General features: G+C 44.2%; 1 protein-coding gene across 1 annotated transcript in view; it reads left to right on the top strand.

The window, feature by feature from the left end:
• PSPH (phosphoserine phosphatase) overlaps window positions 1–16,394 on the top strand; it is a 34,143-nt gene extending 17,749 nt beyond the window's left edge. The window contains exons 5-7 of the mRNA XM_073558946.1: window positions 11,441–11,586; window positions 12,230–12,378; window positions 13,954–16,394. Of these exons, the coding sequence (XP_073415047.1) occupies window positions 11,441–11,586; window positions 12,230–12,378; window positions 13,954–14,097 (439 nt within the window). The 3' untranslated portion in view covers window positions 14,098–16,394. The remainder of the gene's footprint in view (window positions 1–11,440; window positions 11,587–12,229; window positions 12,379–13,953) is intronic.
• The last annotated feature ends 950 nt before the right edge of the window (window positions 16,395–17,344 follow it).

Here is a 17,344-nt window from a genome sequence, read left to right as displayed (position 1 = left end):
AGGATGGTGAGATGGAGCGACGTCTGAAAGACTCAGAGGCAGCCTATATATTGGATCAAACTAACAGTAACAGGGTAGAATGGCTGACCACTCAAAGGCTGTATGCTCAATACACTGACACTAAAACGAAACGTAAATTATTCTTTGCCCGGCGGTCTTATTTTGAAATGGGGAATCAGGCGAGTAAATTTCTGGCATATTTAGTACGACAGCACAATGCTACTAACAAAATTCTACAGATTCGTGACTCAGATGGTACTCTGGTTTCCTCAACTGAAGAGATACTAAAATGTTTTTCTGACTATTATGGTTCATTGTACAATTCTAAGACTGATGGGGATGGCCTGGAGTGTTTAAATTATTTGTTAGATATAGAATTTCCTAAGCTAAGTCCTTCCCAGCGGGCCTTTATGGATGCAGAGTATACTCTGGAGGAGGTAGAGGATGCCATAAAAGACATGGCCTCGGGGAAGGCCCCTGGGCCAGATGGATTTCCTGTGGAGCTATATAGAAAATATCAGGATATACTGGCACCCCTTTTGTTGAGTGTTTCGTGGGATTTTGGAGGGGGGATGCATGCAAGAGTCCTTTTATGAGGCCAATTTAATAGTTCTTAAAACGGAGGGGAAAGACCCTTTAGACTGTGGATCTTATAGGCCTATATCACTAGTAATTTGGATTATAAAATGTTTACAAAAATTTTAGCCAAAAGAGTAAATTCAGTCATATTAGATCTTGTACACCGTGATCAGACGGGTTTTATGCCGGGTAAGAGTACTTCCATAAATATCAGACGAGTCCAGTCAGTGGTCCAATAAAGCTCTTTGGTACCAGATAATGAATGGGCATTGGCATCGCTGGATGCGGCCAAGGCCTTTGACCCGCTTGAATGGCCTTTTCTCCGTGCATGCTTAGAGGTATGGATTTGGTGACAGATTCCAAAAATGGGTTAATGTTATATACATGAAGCCCAAGGCCCGGGTTATTGTAAATAACTCCTTATCTGAATCATTCTCACTGCATAGAGGAACTCGTCAGGGGTGTCCCCTTTCCCCGGCCCTTTTTCCTCTTGCTATTGAGGCGCTGGCAATTCGTATAAGATCCTCCCCTGATATTGCTGGTATAGAAATAGCGGATCGGATAGATACCATAGGCCTATATGCTGATGATATGGTGATATTTATGGACAAAACTGAGGAGACTCTGGCAAGAGTGATCACTACCATAAATAAATTCAGTAAATATTCTGGCCTATACATAAATTGGGAGAAATCTGCTTTGATGCCTCTTTCCCACACTCCAATGCCACGACTTGAGACTTTCTCCTTACTGCCCATTGTAACTAGTTTTAAATATTTGGGTGTTCATATCTCTCAAGGTAGTAAATTTGATCTGCAAATCAATATACAACCATTGCTGGAGATGGTCAGGGGTAAATTCGCGATCTGGGGTAAACTTCCACTGTCTGTAGCCGGACGTATTAATTTAATTAAAATGATATTACACCCTAAGCTTAGCTACTTTCTTCAACATAGTGCGGTGGTGGTACCCAAATCCTTTTTTGCTAATTTAAATTCCCAAACCACTTCCTTTATTTGGGGGAAGCCAGGCCCAAACTTAAACTAATCACTCTGCAGAGGCCCAAGAAGGGAGGAGGGGCAGCGTTACCTGATTTCTTTTTATATTATCTAGCTGGACAGGCCAGGGCCATAAATACATGGATGCCTGGAGGTCATCTTCTGAATTTTGAGAGTCATCTACTTCATGCTGCAGGGATTGGTTGCCCACTGGGTTTTTTGGAAATTAGGAAAATAAATGTCTCGAGACTGTTACCTATGCTTCGTCTGGCACGATTGATATGGAGACAGAATAAGGGGGTGGTTAGATTTGGGGATATTATAACTGAAATGCCCCTATGGAATAATGACTACTTCCCGGGGCTACTTAAACATCCATCTGCTGAATTTTGGGCTCAATATAGTGTCTCTACGATAGGTGATCTATATGACCATGGAACATTGGTATCCTTTGAGCAATTACAAGTTAATCATGGAGTCTCGAGATCCCATTTTTTTCGTTATCTACAACCAAGATCAGCCTTTCAATCGCACATGAGATGTATGGGTATAGATAATGCCATTTCGTCTCTACATCTGATAGGGATTCTCAAATCACAGGGCCCTCAAGGTCTCATCTCCTCTCTATATAGTATATGCTGTCAGTGGGGGCAGAAAATGCTTTAGATTCCAAAGAAATGGGAGAGACTCATCCCGGATACACAGGGTGAGGAATGGGAAGAAATCCTGGAGTCACCAATCTGGGTGTCTGTCTGCCAACAACAGGGTGATACAACTGTATATTATTAATCAATCATATTTGACTCCAATTCGACTCTTTAGGATGGGCCGATACCCGTCATCAGAATGTTTAAGATGTCATTCAATAGATGCAGACTTTATTCATATAGTCTGGTGCTCTCCTGTTGTTGTGCAATACTGGAGGGGGGTGACGTCTTTATTAACATCCTTAGTACAAGCCCCTGTTCCCCTTGAGCCACTGATTTCTGTTTGGAGTGTGGGATGAGGAGGCCTGGGATCATTATGTGGGGATTTTTCTACGGCAAACGCTGTTCATGGCACGGAAGATACTTGCATTGCGGTGGATGGGGAATTCACCCCCTTCTCACTCTGGTAAACTCGATTATCCCATATGAACGTACACTGTATCAAAATAGAGGGTGCCCGGGTAAATTCAAAAAGATTTGGGAGAGGTGGAACTCCTCTCACCTCACTTTACAGGGCGGGGATGTCGCACAGTAAACCGTTTATTATATAGAAGTCGGCTGCGGAACTGTTTACGTTTTGGTAGATGTAGGTAGGTTTAGAAGCTAGGCAGGTTTTTATTACTGGTACAATAACACAATACTACTGTGATTCAATTGATATTATATCTGCTTTATTTACACACAATTGATGCACATATTATGTCTCACGTTTTCATGTTACCTGAGCATATATATACTATGTATCACGTTTAACATTTTGTACTGAATGTGTGTATTATATAACTGCTAATGGTTTAATAAACAAATTAAAAAAAAAAAAAAGACTCCAGTCTCCAAGCAGGGTTGTGTCGCAGTTCCCAGGAGTGGCGGTTGGCAGGCCATGTGCACGGCCTGGGCCTAGGCGAAGGAGTAGGCCCCAACTGTGACGTCCACTGCGGCCGATGATGAAGAGGCTGCAGCTGCAGGCTGAAGTGGGGCGACAGCGGGCAGGCCGCAGCCGCGGGCTGGAGTGGAGCAGCCGCAACAGGCTGAAGTACAGCGGTAACAGCTGCGGACCACCGTGGGCAGAAAGAGACCCTGGATCGGAGTGAAGCGACAGTTTCTTGTTGGTAGGTACGGCGCCCACTCTCTGCAGGCCGCAGTAAGTCTCTCCTCTGCTGATGGTCTCCTTTCTCGTCACAGTCTGTCACTCTGGCTCTCTCAGACTCCCACAGTCTCTTGCCTCCTGTCTGCCGTTCCGCCAACTGACTCCCCTGCGATCTCCCTGTCCCTTTTATACTCGCCCTTCCCCTTGCTGTCCTGTCACTCTCAGCAGTCCACTCTCCTCCTTTGCTCCCCGGGTACTGTTTACTTAGGAACCCAGATGGCGGTCCCCTTGGTTCCGGCCTGGACACTCTGCGGGGTCCTCCTCCCTACAAATGCATAGAGATATTGGAAAGGATTCTCCAGTTATCGCTTAGTGAAGAGCATAGACTCTCCCAAATTTACCTGATACATAATGTGTACAGAAAAATCGCATTTTTATGTAAGCTCGGGGCTAGAGCAGATGAATGCCGCCATAGATGTGGTTCTGATGCTGCATCACTACTTCATATGATGTGGTCATGCCCTGAACTGGAGAAATATTGGAAGAAAGTAATGGGGTTAATTAGATGAGTCTTCAAGGTAGTTTTGGTAACAACTCCTCTAGTTTATGTACTGGGTTATGTGGAAGACATTCAGACAAATGAGCTGGGTAACATAGCTTTATTATTATTTCTAGCTGAAGAGCCCGGCGCTGCCCGGGCATAGTAACTAACTATGGTAAGTTATAAAAAAAACTCTTCTCATTCAAAGAGTTTTCTTTATTTTCATGACTATGAAAATTGTAGATTCACTCTGAAGACATCAAAACTATGAATTAACACATGTGGAATTATATAATTAACAAAAAAGTGTGAAACAACTGAAAATATGTCTTATATTCTAGGTTCTTCAAAGTAGCCACCTTTTGCTTTGATTACTGCTTTGCACACTCTTGGCATTCTCTTGATGAGCTTCAAGAGGTAGTCACCAGAAATGGTTTTCACTTCACAGGTGTGCCCTGTCAGCTTTAATAAGTGGGATTTCTTGCCTTATAAATGGGGTTGGGACCATCAGTTGTGTTGTGCAGAAGTCTGATGGATACACAGCTGATAGTCCTACTAAATAGACTGTTAGAATTTGTATTATGGCAAGAAAAAAGCAGCTAAGCAAAGAAAAACGAGTGGTGATCATTACTTTAAGAACTGAAGGTCAGTCAGTCTGAAAAATTGAGAAAACTTTGAAAGTGTCCCCAAGTGCAGTGGCAAAAGCCATCAAGCGCTACAAAGAAACTGGCTCACATGAGGACCGCCCAAGGAAAGGAAGCCCAAGATTCACCTCTGCTGTGGAGGATAAGTTCATCCGAGTCACCAGCTTCAGAAATCGCAGGTTAACAGCAGCTCAGATCAGAGACCAGGTCAATGCCACACAGAGTTCTAGCAGCAGACACATCTCTACAACAACTGTTAAGAGGAGACTTTGTGCAGCAGGCCTTCATGGTAAAATAGCTGCTAGGAAACCACTGCTAAGGACAGGCAAAAAGCAGGAGACTTGTTTGGGCTAAAGAACACAAGGAATGGACATTAGAGCAGTGGAAATTTGTGTTTGGTCTGATGAGTCCAAATTTGAGATCTTTGGTTCCAACGACAGTGTCTTTGTGAGACGCAGAAAAGGTGAACGGATGGACTCTACATGCCTGATTCCCACCGTGAAGCATGGAGGAGGAGGTGTGATGGTGTGGGGGTGCTTTGCTGGTGACACTGTTGGGGATTTATTCAAAATTGAAGGCATACTGAACCAGCATGGCTACCACAGCATCTTGCAGCGGCATGCTATTCCATCCGGTTTGTGTTTTTAGTTGGACGATCTTTTATTTTTCAATAGGACAATGACCCCAAACACACCTCCAGGCTGTGTAAGGGCTATTTGACCAAGAAGGACAGTGATGGGGTGCTACGCCAGATGACCTGGCCTCCACAGTCACCAGACCTGAACCCAATCGAGATGGTTTGGGGTGAGCTGTGCCGCAGAGTGAAGGCAAAAGGGTCAACAAGTGCTAAGCATCTCTGGGAACTCCTTCAAGACTGTTGGAAGACCATTTCCGGTGACTACCTCTTGAAGCTCATCAAGAGAATGCCAAGAGTGTGCAAAGCAGTAATCAAAGCAAAAGGTGGCTACTTTGAAGAACCTAGAATATAAGACATATTTTCAGTTGTTTCACACTTTTTTGTCAATTATATAATTCAATTCATAGTTTTGATGCCTTCAGAGTGAATCTACAATTTTCATAGTCATGAAAATAAAGAAAACTCTTTGAATGAGGTGTGTCCAAACTTTTGGTCTGTACTGTGTGTGTGTGTGTGTGTGTGTGTGTATATGTGTGTGTGTATATGTATATATAGATAGATATATATAATCTCTGAGTGTAGAGCCCTGCCCATTCCGCATAGCCTCATTCACTATAATATCCCACCTCATCCCTTCACCCAGAGCTACCGGACCACTACCCATAATATCCCACATCATCCTGTCAGCCAGAGCCACTGGACTACTACCCCTAATATACCACATCATCCCATCAGCCAGAGACACCGGACAACTACCACCAATGTATCACACATCATCCCGTCAGCCTGGAGTCAGAACCAGAGCGCTGAGTGGAACGGTCCTAACTTCCGTATTGGGGATCCCTTTAAGAGAGGCCTGGCGTCAGAACCAGATCGCTGAGTGGATTTGCCCTGACTTCCATACCAATGATCCCTTTAATAGAAGCCTGAGGTGAGAATCAGAGCGCTGAGGAATTTACCCTAACTTCCATACCGGAGATCCCTTTAAGAGAGGCCTAGGGTCAGTACGAAAGCGCAGAGTGGATTTTCCCTCACTTCCGTACCAATGATCCCTTTAAGAGGGGACTTGGGTCAGAACTAGAGCGCTGAGTGGATTTGCCCTAACTTCCATACCGGGGATCCCTTTAAGAGAGCCTGGGGTCAGTACCGGAGCATTTGAAGGCAATTGCCCTGACTTCCATACCGGAGATCCCTTTAAGAAAGGCCTGGGGTCAGTACCAAAGCGCTGGATGGATTTGCTCTGACTTCCATACCAATGATCCCTTTAAAGGGAAGATGTGCCTACGGGATGGAGGATGTGTGATGGGGATATAGGCACGGGAGGGGGGAATCATTTCTGTCATGTGCTCTCTGCTCCTTTCAGGGGGGGCAGACAATGGCTGGGAGCTTATGTTCCCAGGGATGCTATATTTCTCCCACCATGTCAGTGTCTGCTGAGGTATTGTCAAGTGGGAAAACTGTTGGTCATAGCAACGAATCACAGCTCAGCTACTTTTAACCAGCTCTGGTGAAATGAGAGATGCTTAGTGATTGTTTGCAAGGAAAACTGTTGCTCATAGCAACCAATCACCGCTCAGCTTCTTTTGAACAGCTCTGGTGAAATGAAAGCTGTTTCGAGATTGGTTGGTGATATATACACACACACACACACACATTCATTTTTATATAGAGAGATTTATTCATATAGCACCATTGATTCCATGGTGCGGTACATGAGAAGGGGTTAAATACAAAATGCCAATATCAATTACAGTAAACAAGCTAACAATGACAAACTGGTACAGAGGGAAGAGGACCCTGCCCTTGCGGGCTTACATTCTAGAGGATTATGGGGAAGGAGACAGTAGGTCGGGGGTTGCAGTAACTCCGATGGTGAGGAGGCAGCGGAGTCATTACAGGTTGTAAGCTTTTTTGAAGAGATGGGTTTTCAAGTTCCATCTGAAGGATCCAAATGTGGTGGATAACCGGACGTGTTGGGACGCAGAATTCTAGAGGATGGGGGACTATTCGGGAGAAATCTTGGAGGCGATTGGGTGAGGAGCAAATAAGTGTGGAGAGAAGGAGGTCTTTGGAGGACGGGAGATTACGTAAGGGAATATACCAGGAGATTAGTTCAGAAATATACGAAGGAGAAAGGTTATGGATGGCTTTGTAGGTCAGTGTTAGTAGTTTAAACTGGATACGCTGAGAAATTGGGAGCCAGTGAAGGGATTTACAAAGAGGAGAAGCAGGAGTGTAGCGAGGATAGAGATTAGGACGGACTGGAGTGGTGTGAGAGCGTTAGGAGGTAGGCCACAGAGGAGGATGTTGCAGTAGTCGAGGCGAGAGATGATTAGGGCATGCACAAGCATTTTGGTAAGAGTGAGGGTTGAGGAAAGAACAGATTCTGGAAATATTTTTGAGCTGGAGGCGACAGGAGGTGGCGAGAGCTTGGATGTGTGGTTTGAAGGACAGGGCAGAGTCAAGAGTTAAGCCCCCGTCTCACATAGTGAGATCGCTGGAGCGTCACCGATTTTGTGACGCAACAGCGATCTCGCTACATGTGACCCGCAGCAGCGACCGCCCCCCCACTGGATATTGCTGATCGTGCTCGAATGTCCTGGGCCATTTTTTCATCGTCTGGGTCCCGCTGGCCAGCGTGCATTGCTGTGTTTGACCCGACGAGCGACCTCGTTGGCGACGTAGAACTCAGGGACGCAGTCTGGAATCGTTCAGAAAAGCTGCTGTGTGACAAGGTACCAACCACCGCCGAGGATCGCTGGGGTTGCTGGGTCACTGAAGAGATCTGCCTGTTTGGCAGCTTACTAGCGACCATTTAGCGACGCACCAGCGATCCTTACCAGGTCGTATCGTTGTCTGGATCGCTGGTGTGTCGTTAAGTGAAAAGGCATCCTCGTTAAGTGAAAAGGCATCCTTACTCCGAGGCAGCGGATTTCCGGGACAGGGGAAAGAGTGATGTCATTTATTGTGATAGATCAGGTAGGGAAGATATGCGAGATGGAGGAAAGATAATTAGTTCAGATTTGGCCACATTGAGCTTCAGGAAGCAAGTGGAGAAGGAGGATATGGCTGATAGACACTCTGGGACTCTGGACAGCAGAGAGGTGACGTGGGCCAGAGAGGTAGATCTGAGTGTCATCAACATATAGATGGTACTGGAAGCCATATGACTTTGAATTGTCCCAGGCCAAGGGTATAGATTGAGAAGAGAAGGGGTCTTAGGATAGAGCCTTGAGGGACACCAACAGAGAGAGGGTGAGATGAGGAAATAGTGTGGGAGAAGGAAACGCTAAATGTTCAGTTGGTAAGGTATGAGGAGATCCAGGATAGGGCAAGGTCTTTGACACCAAAGGAAGAGAGGATCTGTAGTAGGAGGCAGTGGTCAACTGTGTCGAAGGCAGAGGACAAGTCTAGAAGGAGTATAGAGATTTGTCTGTTAGCTTTTGGCTGTAAGTAAGTCATTAGTAAGTTTGGTAAGGGCAGTCTCAGTGGAAATGGTGGGAACGGAAGACAGCTTGTAGGTTGTCAAGGAGCGAGTTAGATGTAAAGTGAGAGGAAAGTACAGCTATAGCTCGTGTGCTGTACTTAGCAAGAAAACTAATAGCACAACATTGGTTGGATACTAAGAGACCAACAAAAGAGGAATAGATCAATAAAATAAAGTGGCTTCTAAATATGGAAGGAGTATGTAAGAAAAGAGGTGCCATTAATAAATTCGAACAACTATGGGCTTCATGAATTGGCGAGTCAGGGCTAGCGTCTATGAAATTGATGAGACACGGATTAGGCTTCAGTTAATAAAGAGGACTCCTAGGTATTGGACCCATATGTACTTTATAAAGAAAGGGAAGAGAGAATTGGAAAGTCAGCTCACCGGTATATTGTGCACCTTGTAAGTGGAAATCCTCCCCACGGAGCCGCCCTGTCTCGGGTGTAGTCAAATAGCAAAGAAAGGATAATAGTCTCCAGCAGTGAAATGATCCACTTGCAAAGTAGAATTAAAAACTAGGTTTTATTTTAACCACTTAAAAGCATGCAACCAGTGTGGGTAACAGAAAAACAAAAAGGTCCAAGTGTGTGAAACCAACGCGTTTCAGCAACAAGCCTTAATCATGGTGTACTTTAGGTGCAATAGAAATGTATAGATTGGAATGACATCCAAAGAGTAATGTTTTCACTCTGTCTAAGGCTAGTTTCACATTAACGTTTACGGCCGCAGCGTCGGGCTGTGCACGGCCGCCGCTAAGCCCCGCCCCTGCCGGTAGCTCCGCCTACGGGCGCATGACGCTGCATGCGTCCCGCGTCCCCTATCTTTATCACTGGGGTCGCAGGCCGTGCGCAGTATGCGTTTGGCGGCACATGCGTCCTTTTGACGGTGTGCCGAGCGCAACCAAATTGCAACAGGTTGTGTTTGGCGCTGGTCGGCGCACCGTCAAAAGGACGCATGCGCCGCCAAACACATACTGCGCACGGCCTGCGTCCCCAGTGATAAAGATAGGGGACGCATGCAGCGTCATGCGCCCGTATGCGGAGCTACCAGCGGAGGCGCGGCAGGGGGCGGGGCTTAGTGGCGGCCGTGCGCAGCCCGACGCTGCGGCCGTAAACTCTAATGTGAAACTAGCCTTATCTGTAAGGTGACGATTGTTTTTGTGTTCTTGTCTTTCTTGCTCTCTCCTCCTTCCCTTCTATTATTATTATTTATTATTATTGCACCATTTATTCAATGGCGGTTTAAATGTGAAAAGGGGTATGCACAATAAACACAAGTACAGTAATCATAATCAACACAAGTCACCGACTGGTACAGGAGGAGAAGCGATCCTGCCCGCAAGGGCTCACGATCTACAAGGGATGGGTGAGAATACAGTAGGTGAGGGCAGTGGATTGGTGGTTACTGCAGGTTGTAGGCTTGTCTGAAGAGATATGTCTTCACGTTCCTTTTGAATGTTTCCACGGTAGGCGAGAGTCTGATATGTTGTGGCAGATAGTTCCAGAGCAGAGGGGTTGCACGGGAGAAATCTAGTATGCAATAGTGGGAAGAGGAGATAAGAGAGGAGTAGAGAAGGAGATCTTGTAAGGATGAGAGCTTGTGTGCAGGTAAGTACCGGGAGACTAGGTCACAGATGTATGGTGGGGACAGGTTGTGGTATGTAGCTTCTTTATTCAACATAGTTTTTGATTACCGTATATACTCGAATATAAGTCGAGATTTTTAGCCCAAAAAATTGGGCTGAAAGTCCCCCTCTCGTCTTATATTCGAGTCATATACACCGGGGGGTCGGAGGGGGAGGGGGAGCGGGGGTGTCAGGTCATACTTACCCGTCCTGACGCTGTGTCTTGAGCCCCCAGCTTCTCCCCGTGCTCTCTCTTCCTGCCTTCAGCGGTCACGTGGTGCCGCTCATTAAAACTCATGAATATGCGCATAGACCGCTAAAGGCAGGAAGAGAGAGCGCGGAGAAGCTGGGGGCTCAAGACACAGCGTCAGGACGGGTAAGTATAGCGATACTCACCTGTCCTGCGTCCATGGCTGCTTGCTGCTGTCTGTGTCTGTCATCGGTCAGTGACTTCAGACAGCAGAGGGCGCGGTGACGTGGTTAGTGCGCGCCGCGCCCCCTGCAGTCTGAACGTCACTGACTGATGACGTGGCAGATAGCGGTGAGCAGCCATGGACGCAGGACAGGTGAGAATCTGACACCCAGCGACGGAGAGGTGAGTATGTCATTTTTTTATTTTTACATGCAGCAGCAGCATGGGGGCAGCATATGGGGGAATAATCTAAGGAGCTTCTTATGGGGGCAGCATATGGGGGGCATAATCTAAGGAGCTTCTTATGGGGGCAGCATATGGGGGGCATAATCTAAGGAGCTTCTTATGGGGGCAGCATATAGGGGAATAATCTATGGAGCTTCTTCTGGGGACACCATATGGGGGAATAATCTATGGAGCATTTCCCACCCTAGACTTATACTCGAGTCAATAAGTTCTCCCAGTTTTTTGTGGCAAAATTAGGGGGGTCGACTTATACTCGGATCGACTTATACTCGAGTATATACGGTATGTATTATCTTTATTTAAACACTGTTAGAAATTGAGAAAAAAAATTAAAAAAGGAACCTGATGACCAGCCATGGTTACCGAGATATACTTGGCCATGAGATTTCTTTATCACGTCTCAGGTCTTGCTCAGCGTACTCCAAAATATAGTCCTTGCATCAAATATATAATTTATAATGTGTTTCTTTTACAGAGACTTGGTTCACAGGTTGCACCAGCGAAGTGTACAGGTTTTCCTCATATCTGGAGGATTTCGGAGCATTGTGGAGCACGTAGCCGCAGAGATGGACATACCACTAACTAATGTGTACGCCAACCGGCTCAAGTTTTATTTCAATGGTAAGTCGTGTGGCGATTTCCAGGAAATATTCTGTTTGCGCTGCTTCAGACAAGTTCTTGTTATCTAATTCATTCATTTTTACTACAGAGCTTGTGAAAAAGACTGTGTAGGGTAGTAATAGTGTGTGGATTGTTTAGGGAAAAATTAGCTGAACGGAAACGGCACGAGAATATTTCTTCATCGATTTCGTCCCTTTAAAAGAAGAATCGCATTCTCCATGTAAAATTAGGAATGCAAAATAATAAAAAATATATAACTACTGTAGAGTTGAGCAAAAAAATACACAGAACCCGAGCTGTGGCTACAGACATGCCCACTGCACCGCGGCCCCATGAATATTTTTGCTCAACTCTTTAAACAGCCAATTTCATCATCTGACTCATTTATTAGTGTGACATGGTAATTAAATCAGAATATCTGGCGTTACTTGGCTGAGGATTGCGGAGGTTTATGTCATTGATTCTGTTGCTTTTGATGGAAATAATCATCCCTGCTTGCAGCAGAATAACTCCTTGATAGTACATGATGAGCCCCATTACCAGTCAGTATGATTCATCCAGTTGGTGTGCGTCGCGTGCTGGAGCGGCGGTGCGTGGTGCCACCTCCTATAAACCGTAACCCTACCTTGTCTGTATCTCTAAGGTGACTATGCTGGATTTGATGAGACACAGCTCACAGCAGAATCTGGTGGGAAAGGCAAAGTGATTGGCTTATTAAAGGAGAAGTATGGCTTTAAGAATGTAATAATGATTGGAGATGGAGCTACTGATATGGAAGCCAGCCCCCCAGCTGTAAGTATTATTCATATTGGGCTTATGCTATTAACATGTAGGATAGACATAACTGATTTTATTGGAAAAAGACCACCCACACATGACCATACTGAGATCTTTCTTCCGGATTCCAGTTTCATCCCTATTTTACAAAAATATCCAAGAGACCAGATATTCAAATAAGACTTTACTTGTATTTATTTTATCTGATTAAAAGAAGGCATCGCTCCCATACACATTAGATGGCTGTCAGAGGAATAATTTTTTGTGCCGTCGCTCCTGTGTTCTCTACGAATAAGTCAATGCCAGTTATGACTAATCGGGAATCTGTCAGCAGGTTTTTGCTATGTAATCTGACAGCAGCACAGGGTAGTGACAGAAACCCTTATTCCAGCAATGTATTACTTAGTTTATTGGGTGCAGTAGTTGTGATAGAATCACAGCTTTCTCTGTTGCAGAGCTTGGAATGCTGAGCCCTGTATAACCCAGCCCACACAACTTATTAGCAGATTTTTGTCAATGGCAGATTTCGCTGTACCCTGCATAATCAGTGCTGGGGGTGTGGTTGGACCAGGAAGCATGAAGCAGCTAGCTCTGGAGTGATAATCTCCTGCTGATTAAAACACTGATTGTATTGAAACGGCAAAACACTATCTAGTAAGTGACACAAAGCTGGAATCGGGGTCTCTGTCCCTACATCATGCTGCTGTCGGATTACATAGCAAAACTGGCTGACAGATTCCTTTAAACTTCCCCGACAATGTTGAATCCTTAACTCCCTCCACAATCAATTTTCTTATGCTCCCACACACATTAATCTGTCAGCCGATGCTGTCGTTATTGGCGGGATTGGCTGACGTTAGTCTGTGTATGGGGGATCTGAGAGTGACCTTTTGGCTATGTCGACCTTTATCATAGCAATTCTTCATAGTGGCCTTGTGTATATGGCTGTAACAAGGAAATTTACATCTCCTGGCCTTTCCTAACTATGACATGAACAAGCAATAACCCTAACAGGCTAAGTAAGGTCTGAAACCTTGGTCAAATTTATCTGAGCACACATATCTCCAAGGGTGCACAAACTTTTGCATCGGCCCATTTTCCTTTTTGTAATTTTTAAAATGTAAAAAATGATAATATAAGTTTTTTTTGCCTAAAATACAAAGGAAACCCAAATATTCAAGCCACGGCAAAAAACATGTTGGGCAAAACATAATTTACTGTGTTTGCCCAAGTCGGGCAAGGTCGCCATGTTTCCCTGCAATCGGTCAGCAGAATACAGGTTACTGGAGCCCTGTATTCCAGTAAAACAGCTTGAGCACTGACGCACTTCTTAGGAAATTGATTTCTCTCCATCTCCCAGCCCATCATGGTAACACATCTGCTAAAGAAAGCTGTCCCTTTTATCAGAAGTATATAAAGAAAGTGCCGTTTGAGCAGTTTCCCCCGTGTACCTTTACCATTGATTCAACTTTAAACTTGACTCAGTCAGCGAATTTCTTTGGAAATTTCTTCACATCTAGATGAGTCTCGCTATAGAATAATGGTTTGATTTGTGAAATTCCCACATTTATTCCGTGGTTTCCATTTTAGGACGGTTTCATTGGATTTGGAGGAAATGTCATCCGACAGCAAGTAAAGGAGAAAGCCAAATGGTACATTACTGACTTCGAGGAACTCCTCAGGGAACTGGACGGGGACAGCATCAAAATGAACCACAATGAAATAATTGATTAACGGCGTGATCCTACAGCAGAATTAGTAGAAACAAAGCCGAATTTGTGAAATTGTTGTTTTCACTGCACAACCCTTCGTAAGAGTGAAGGGATGGTAGATATTTTATTGTACTTTAATGTACCTATGCTGTACATTTTGGTAGAACTATTGATTATTTAACTTTTTAGAAATTTTATAAATTGCTAGTCTATGGCGGAAAGACTAACCGGTATCTTTTTTTTTTTTTTTTTTTTTTCCCCAAATTTCTTTGCGATCCATTTTATTTTACAATGGTGCAGAGCTAGTTGTTTTTTTGTTTTTTTTTGTATTGTTGTCTCATATGGTTTCACGGGGTGGAAAGGCCTGTATACATTTATTGGCTTCTATAGTTGTGGCCAAAAGTTGAGACTGACACAAATTGTGGTTTTCACACTGTTTTTAGATCTCTTAGACAGATGTTTTTATAGATTTTGGAAATGTTAACCCTAATTTTTCAAAACTTCTGCAATTCACTTGGGCATTCTGGATATCAGCTTCTGGGTCAAATCCTGACTGAGGACAATCCATTCTTGTCTAATCCGTGCTTGGAGTTTATCATAATTTCTGTGGTTTTTGCTCACTTGCTTTGAGGATTGACCAAAGGTTCTCAATGGGATTGACGTCTGGAGAGTTTTCTGGCCATGGACCCAAAAATTTAACATTTTGTTCACTGAGCCACTTTAGTTATAACTTTTCCCTTGTGACCTGTTGCTTCATCATGCTGGATAAAGCATTGGTCATCATAAAATTGCTCCTGGGTTGTTGGGATAAGTTGCTCTTGGAAGATATGTAGATCCCATTCTTTATTCATGGCAGTGTTCTTGGACAAAATTGTGATTCAGCTCACTCCCTTGGATGGAAAGCTCCTGCACACATGATTGACCTCCGGATACCTTAGGAATACATGCGCACGTTGAGTATTTTCTGCATGTCTTGACAGGAAAAACGCAGCTTAAAATAATATTTTTTTTTAACATGCTGCAGATTTAAATCTGGGACTAGGAAATCGTACAGGTTTTGTAATAAAAGTGCGCAGAAAAAACACAACAAAAATGTAACGTGTGCACAGTTTTGGCATGACACAGGAATCCTGGTAGTGCTCACCTTTTCTACTTCGGACAATCATTCCAGATGTCCCAAACAGTCTGAAGGAGGCTTCATCAGAGAAAACAACTTTACCCCAGTCCTCTGCAGCCCAATACCTGTACTTCCTGCAAGGTTATTTTCTCTGATGAAGCCCCCTTCAGACTGGATTTGGCACAGAAGCGGATATCCAGCATGCCAGGGGCGAATTTCAGAAGTCTTGAAAAATAAGGGGCAGCATTATAAATATTGAGCCGTAACTAATCTGTCAATAAAAGTATAAACACTTATGAAATGTTTATAATTGTACTTCAGTAATAATAGAATCTGACTAATAGATTATAAAATGTTGAAGCAGCAAATTTTGTGAAACTAAAAATTTGTCAGTCTCAAAACTTTTCGTCCCGATTGTTTAATAAATGATTGCTGTTGACAATCCTTGTGGATGCTGGGCTATGTCTCCATCCCATTCAGTCCTGCATCCTTCTAAGGCTACTTTCACACATCAGTCTTTTTAAATCCGGCACGATTCGGCGAAAAGTGTGAAATCCGGATCCGGAATCGGATCCGGTTTTGTCACATTGAACGTAATGATCGCCGCATCGTGCCGAATGGACATGCGGCGCTTCATTTTTTTGCCGGATACAGCAAACATGAGCCATCCGGCGTCAGCAAAAAACGTTCCCTGCAACGTTTTTTTGCAGCGCCGGAACGGCTTTTTACACAGCGCATGCCCGGACCCTGTGAGTGTTAACCCCCCAAGTGCCCGGCGAGAGAGAGTGTCTCTCTCTCTCCACCCCCCTCCCCTCCCTTTCAGCAGCTGTCTCTCTCGTCCCCCGGTGTATCTTCCTCCTGTGGCTCCTTTAAATCGTGTCCGAGCCGTATCAGACGCCGCATACACATCCAGTGTCACCGCTGCAGGCCGGATTCGGCGGCCCGGCTTTTCGCCGCCAGACCCCACACACCGGATGTGTGAAAGTAGCCTAAGGCTAAGTTCTCATAATACATATTGCTTTTATTGAGGTTGCAGAGTTTCTGCACCTATTAGCTAACATAAGTTACTTATTTTTTTTTTTATTGCGTTTTTTAGTTTTTTGGGGTTTTTTTACATGCAATTTTAATCGGGAGTTTTTAGCGGCAGTTTTTGTCTCCTGTTCGCATGTCATGTTTTAAATAAAACTGCTTTGTTTTAGACACTTCCTGTTACTTGGCTTTGATGAAACGTCATTGATTGTATGTGCGATTTGCATGTGTTTTTAGTGTGTTTCCGCTGTGGAAATGCACTGAAACCCCTCATACAGTAGATATAAAAAGTCAGCACACTTTTTGTCATGTGAAAAAGTGACCCGTAATGTACAAAGCCACTGAGAAACCAACTGAAATCATTTTGAGGGGGGAAAATAAAAAAAATAAGAATAAAATAATGTGGATGCATAAGTGTGAACACCCTCTTATATTGGCCATTCACATTTAAACTCATGTTAAATAGAAGTCAGCACACAGCTGCCATCATTTACAGTGATATTGATTAACTCCATATAAAGTTTAGCTGTTCTATTCGGATTTTCCTTACATTTCTAAGTTGCATTTTCTTTTCCAATAATTTTTATTGAACATTTAAATACAAATAAGAAAGGAGGGGTGTGGGAGGGGGTAAAAGGGGGGGAGGAAGGGGGAAGGGTAATAACAAGGAGAGGACCACAAGGTCCGAACAGGCTCTTTATAGTGTCTACATCTAAGTTGCATTTTACAGCAAAATCGATGGTCCATAAACGGCTTACAACACCGCAAAGGGATCTCATTGTTGAAAGCTATCAGTCAGGAAAAGGGTACAAAAATGTTTCCAACACATTAGATATACCATAGAACACTCAAGAAGGTCATCAAGAAGTGGCTTAAATTTGGCACAACATAAGATTATCTAGAAGTGGACGTCTCTTGAAAATGGAAGAAAATTGGTTCTGGAGTTTCCAAAGAGGCCTACATCACATTAAAGGACTGTTTGGGATTGCCTGTGACAACAATCTCAGGCCTGTGGGGTAGGGTGGCAAGACTGAAGCCTTTTCTTACAAAGAAAGCCAGGCTATGTTTTGCCAAAACCGACAAAGTGTGCCAAAAGCATGTGGAAAACGTGTTATGGTAGAAT

Source organism: Dendrobates tinctorius, unplaced genomic scaffold, assembly GCF_039654945.1.
Source record: "Dendrobates tinctorius isolate UK_male_01 unplaced genomic scaffold, ASM3965494v1 ptg000263l, whole genome shotgun sequence".
NCBI lineage: Eukaryota > Metazoa > Chordata > Amphibia > Anura > Dendrobatidae > Dendrobates > Dendrobates tinctorius.
The sequence above is the reverse complement of the archived record's forward strand: the minus strand, read 5'-3'. Positions and strand labels throughout refer to the sequence as shown.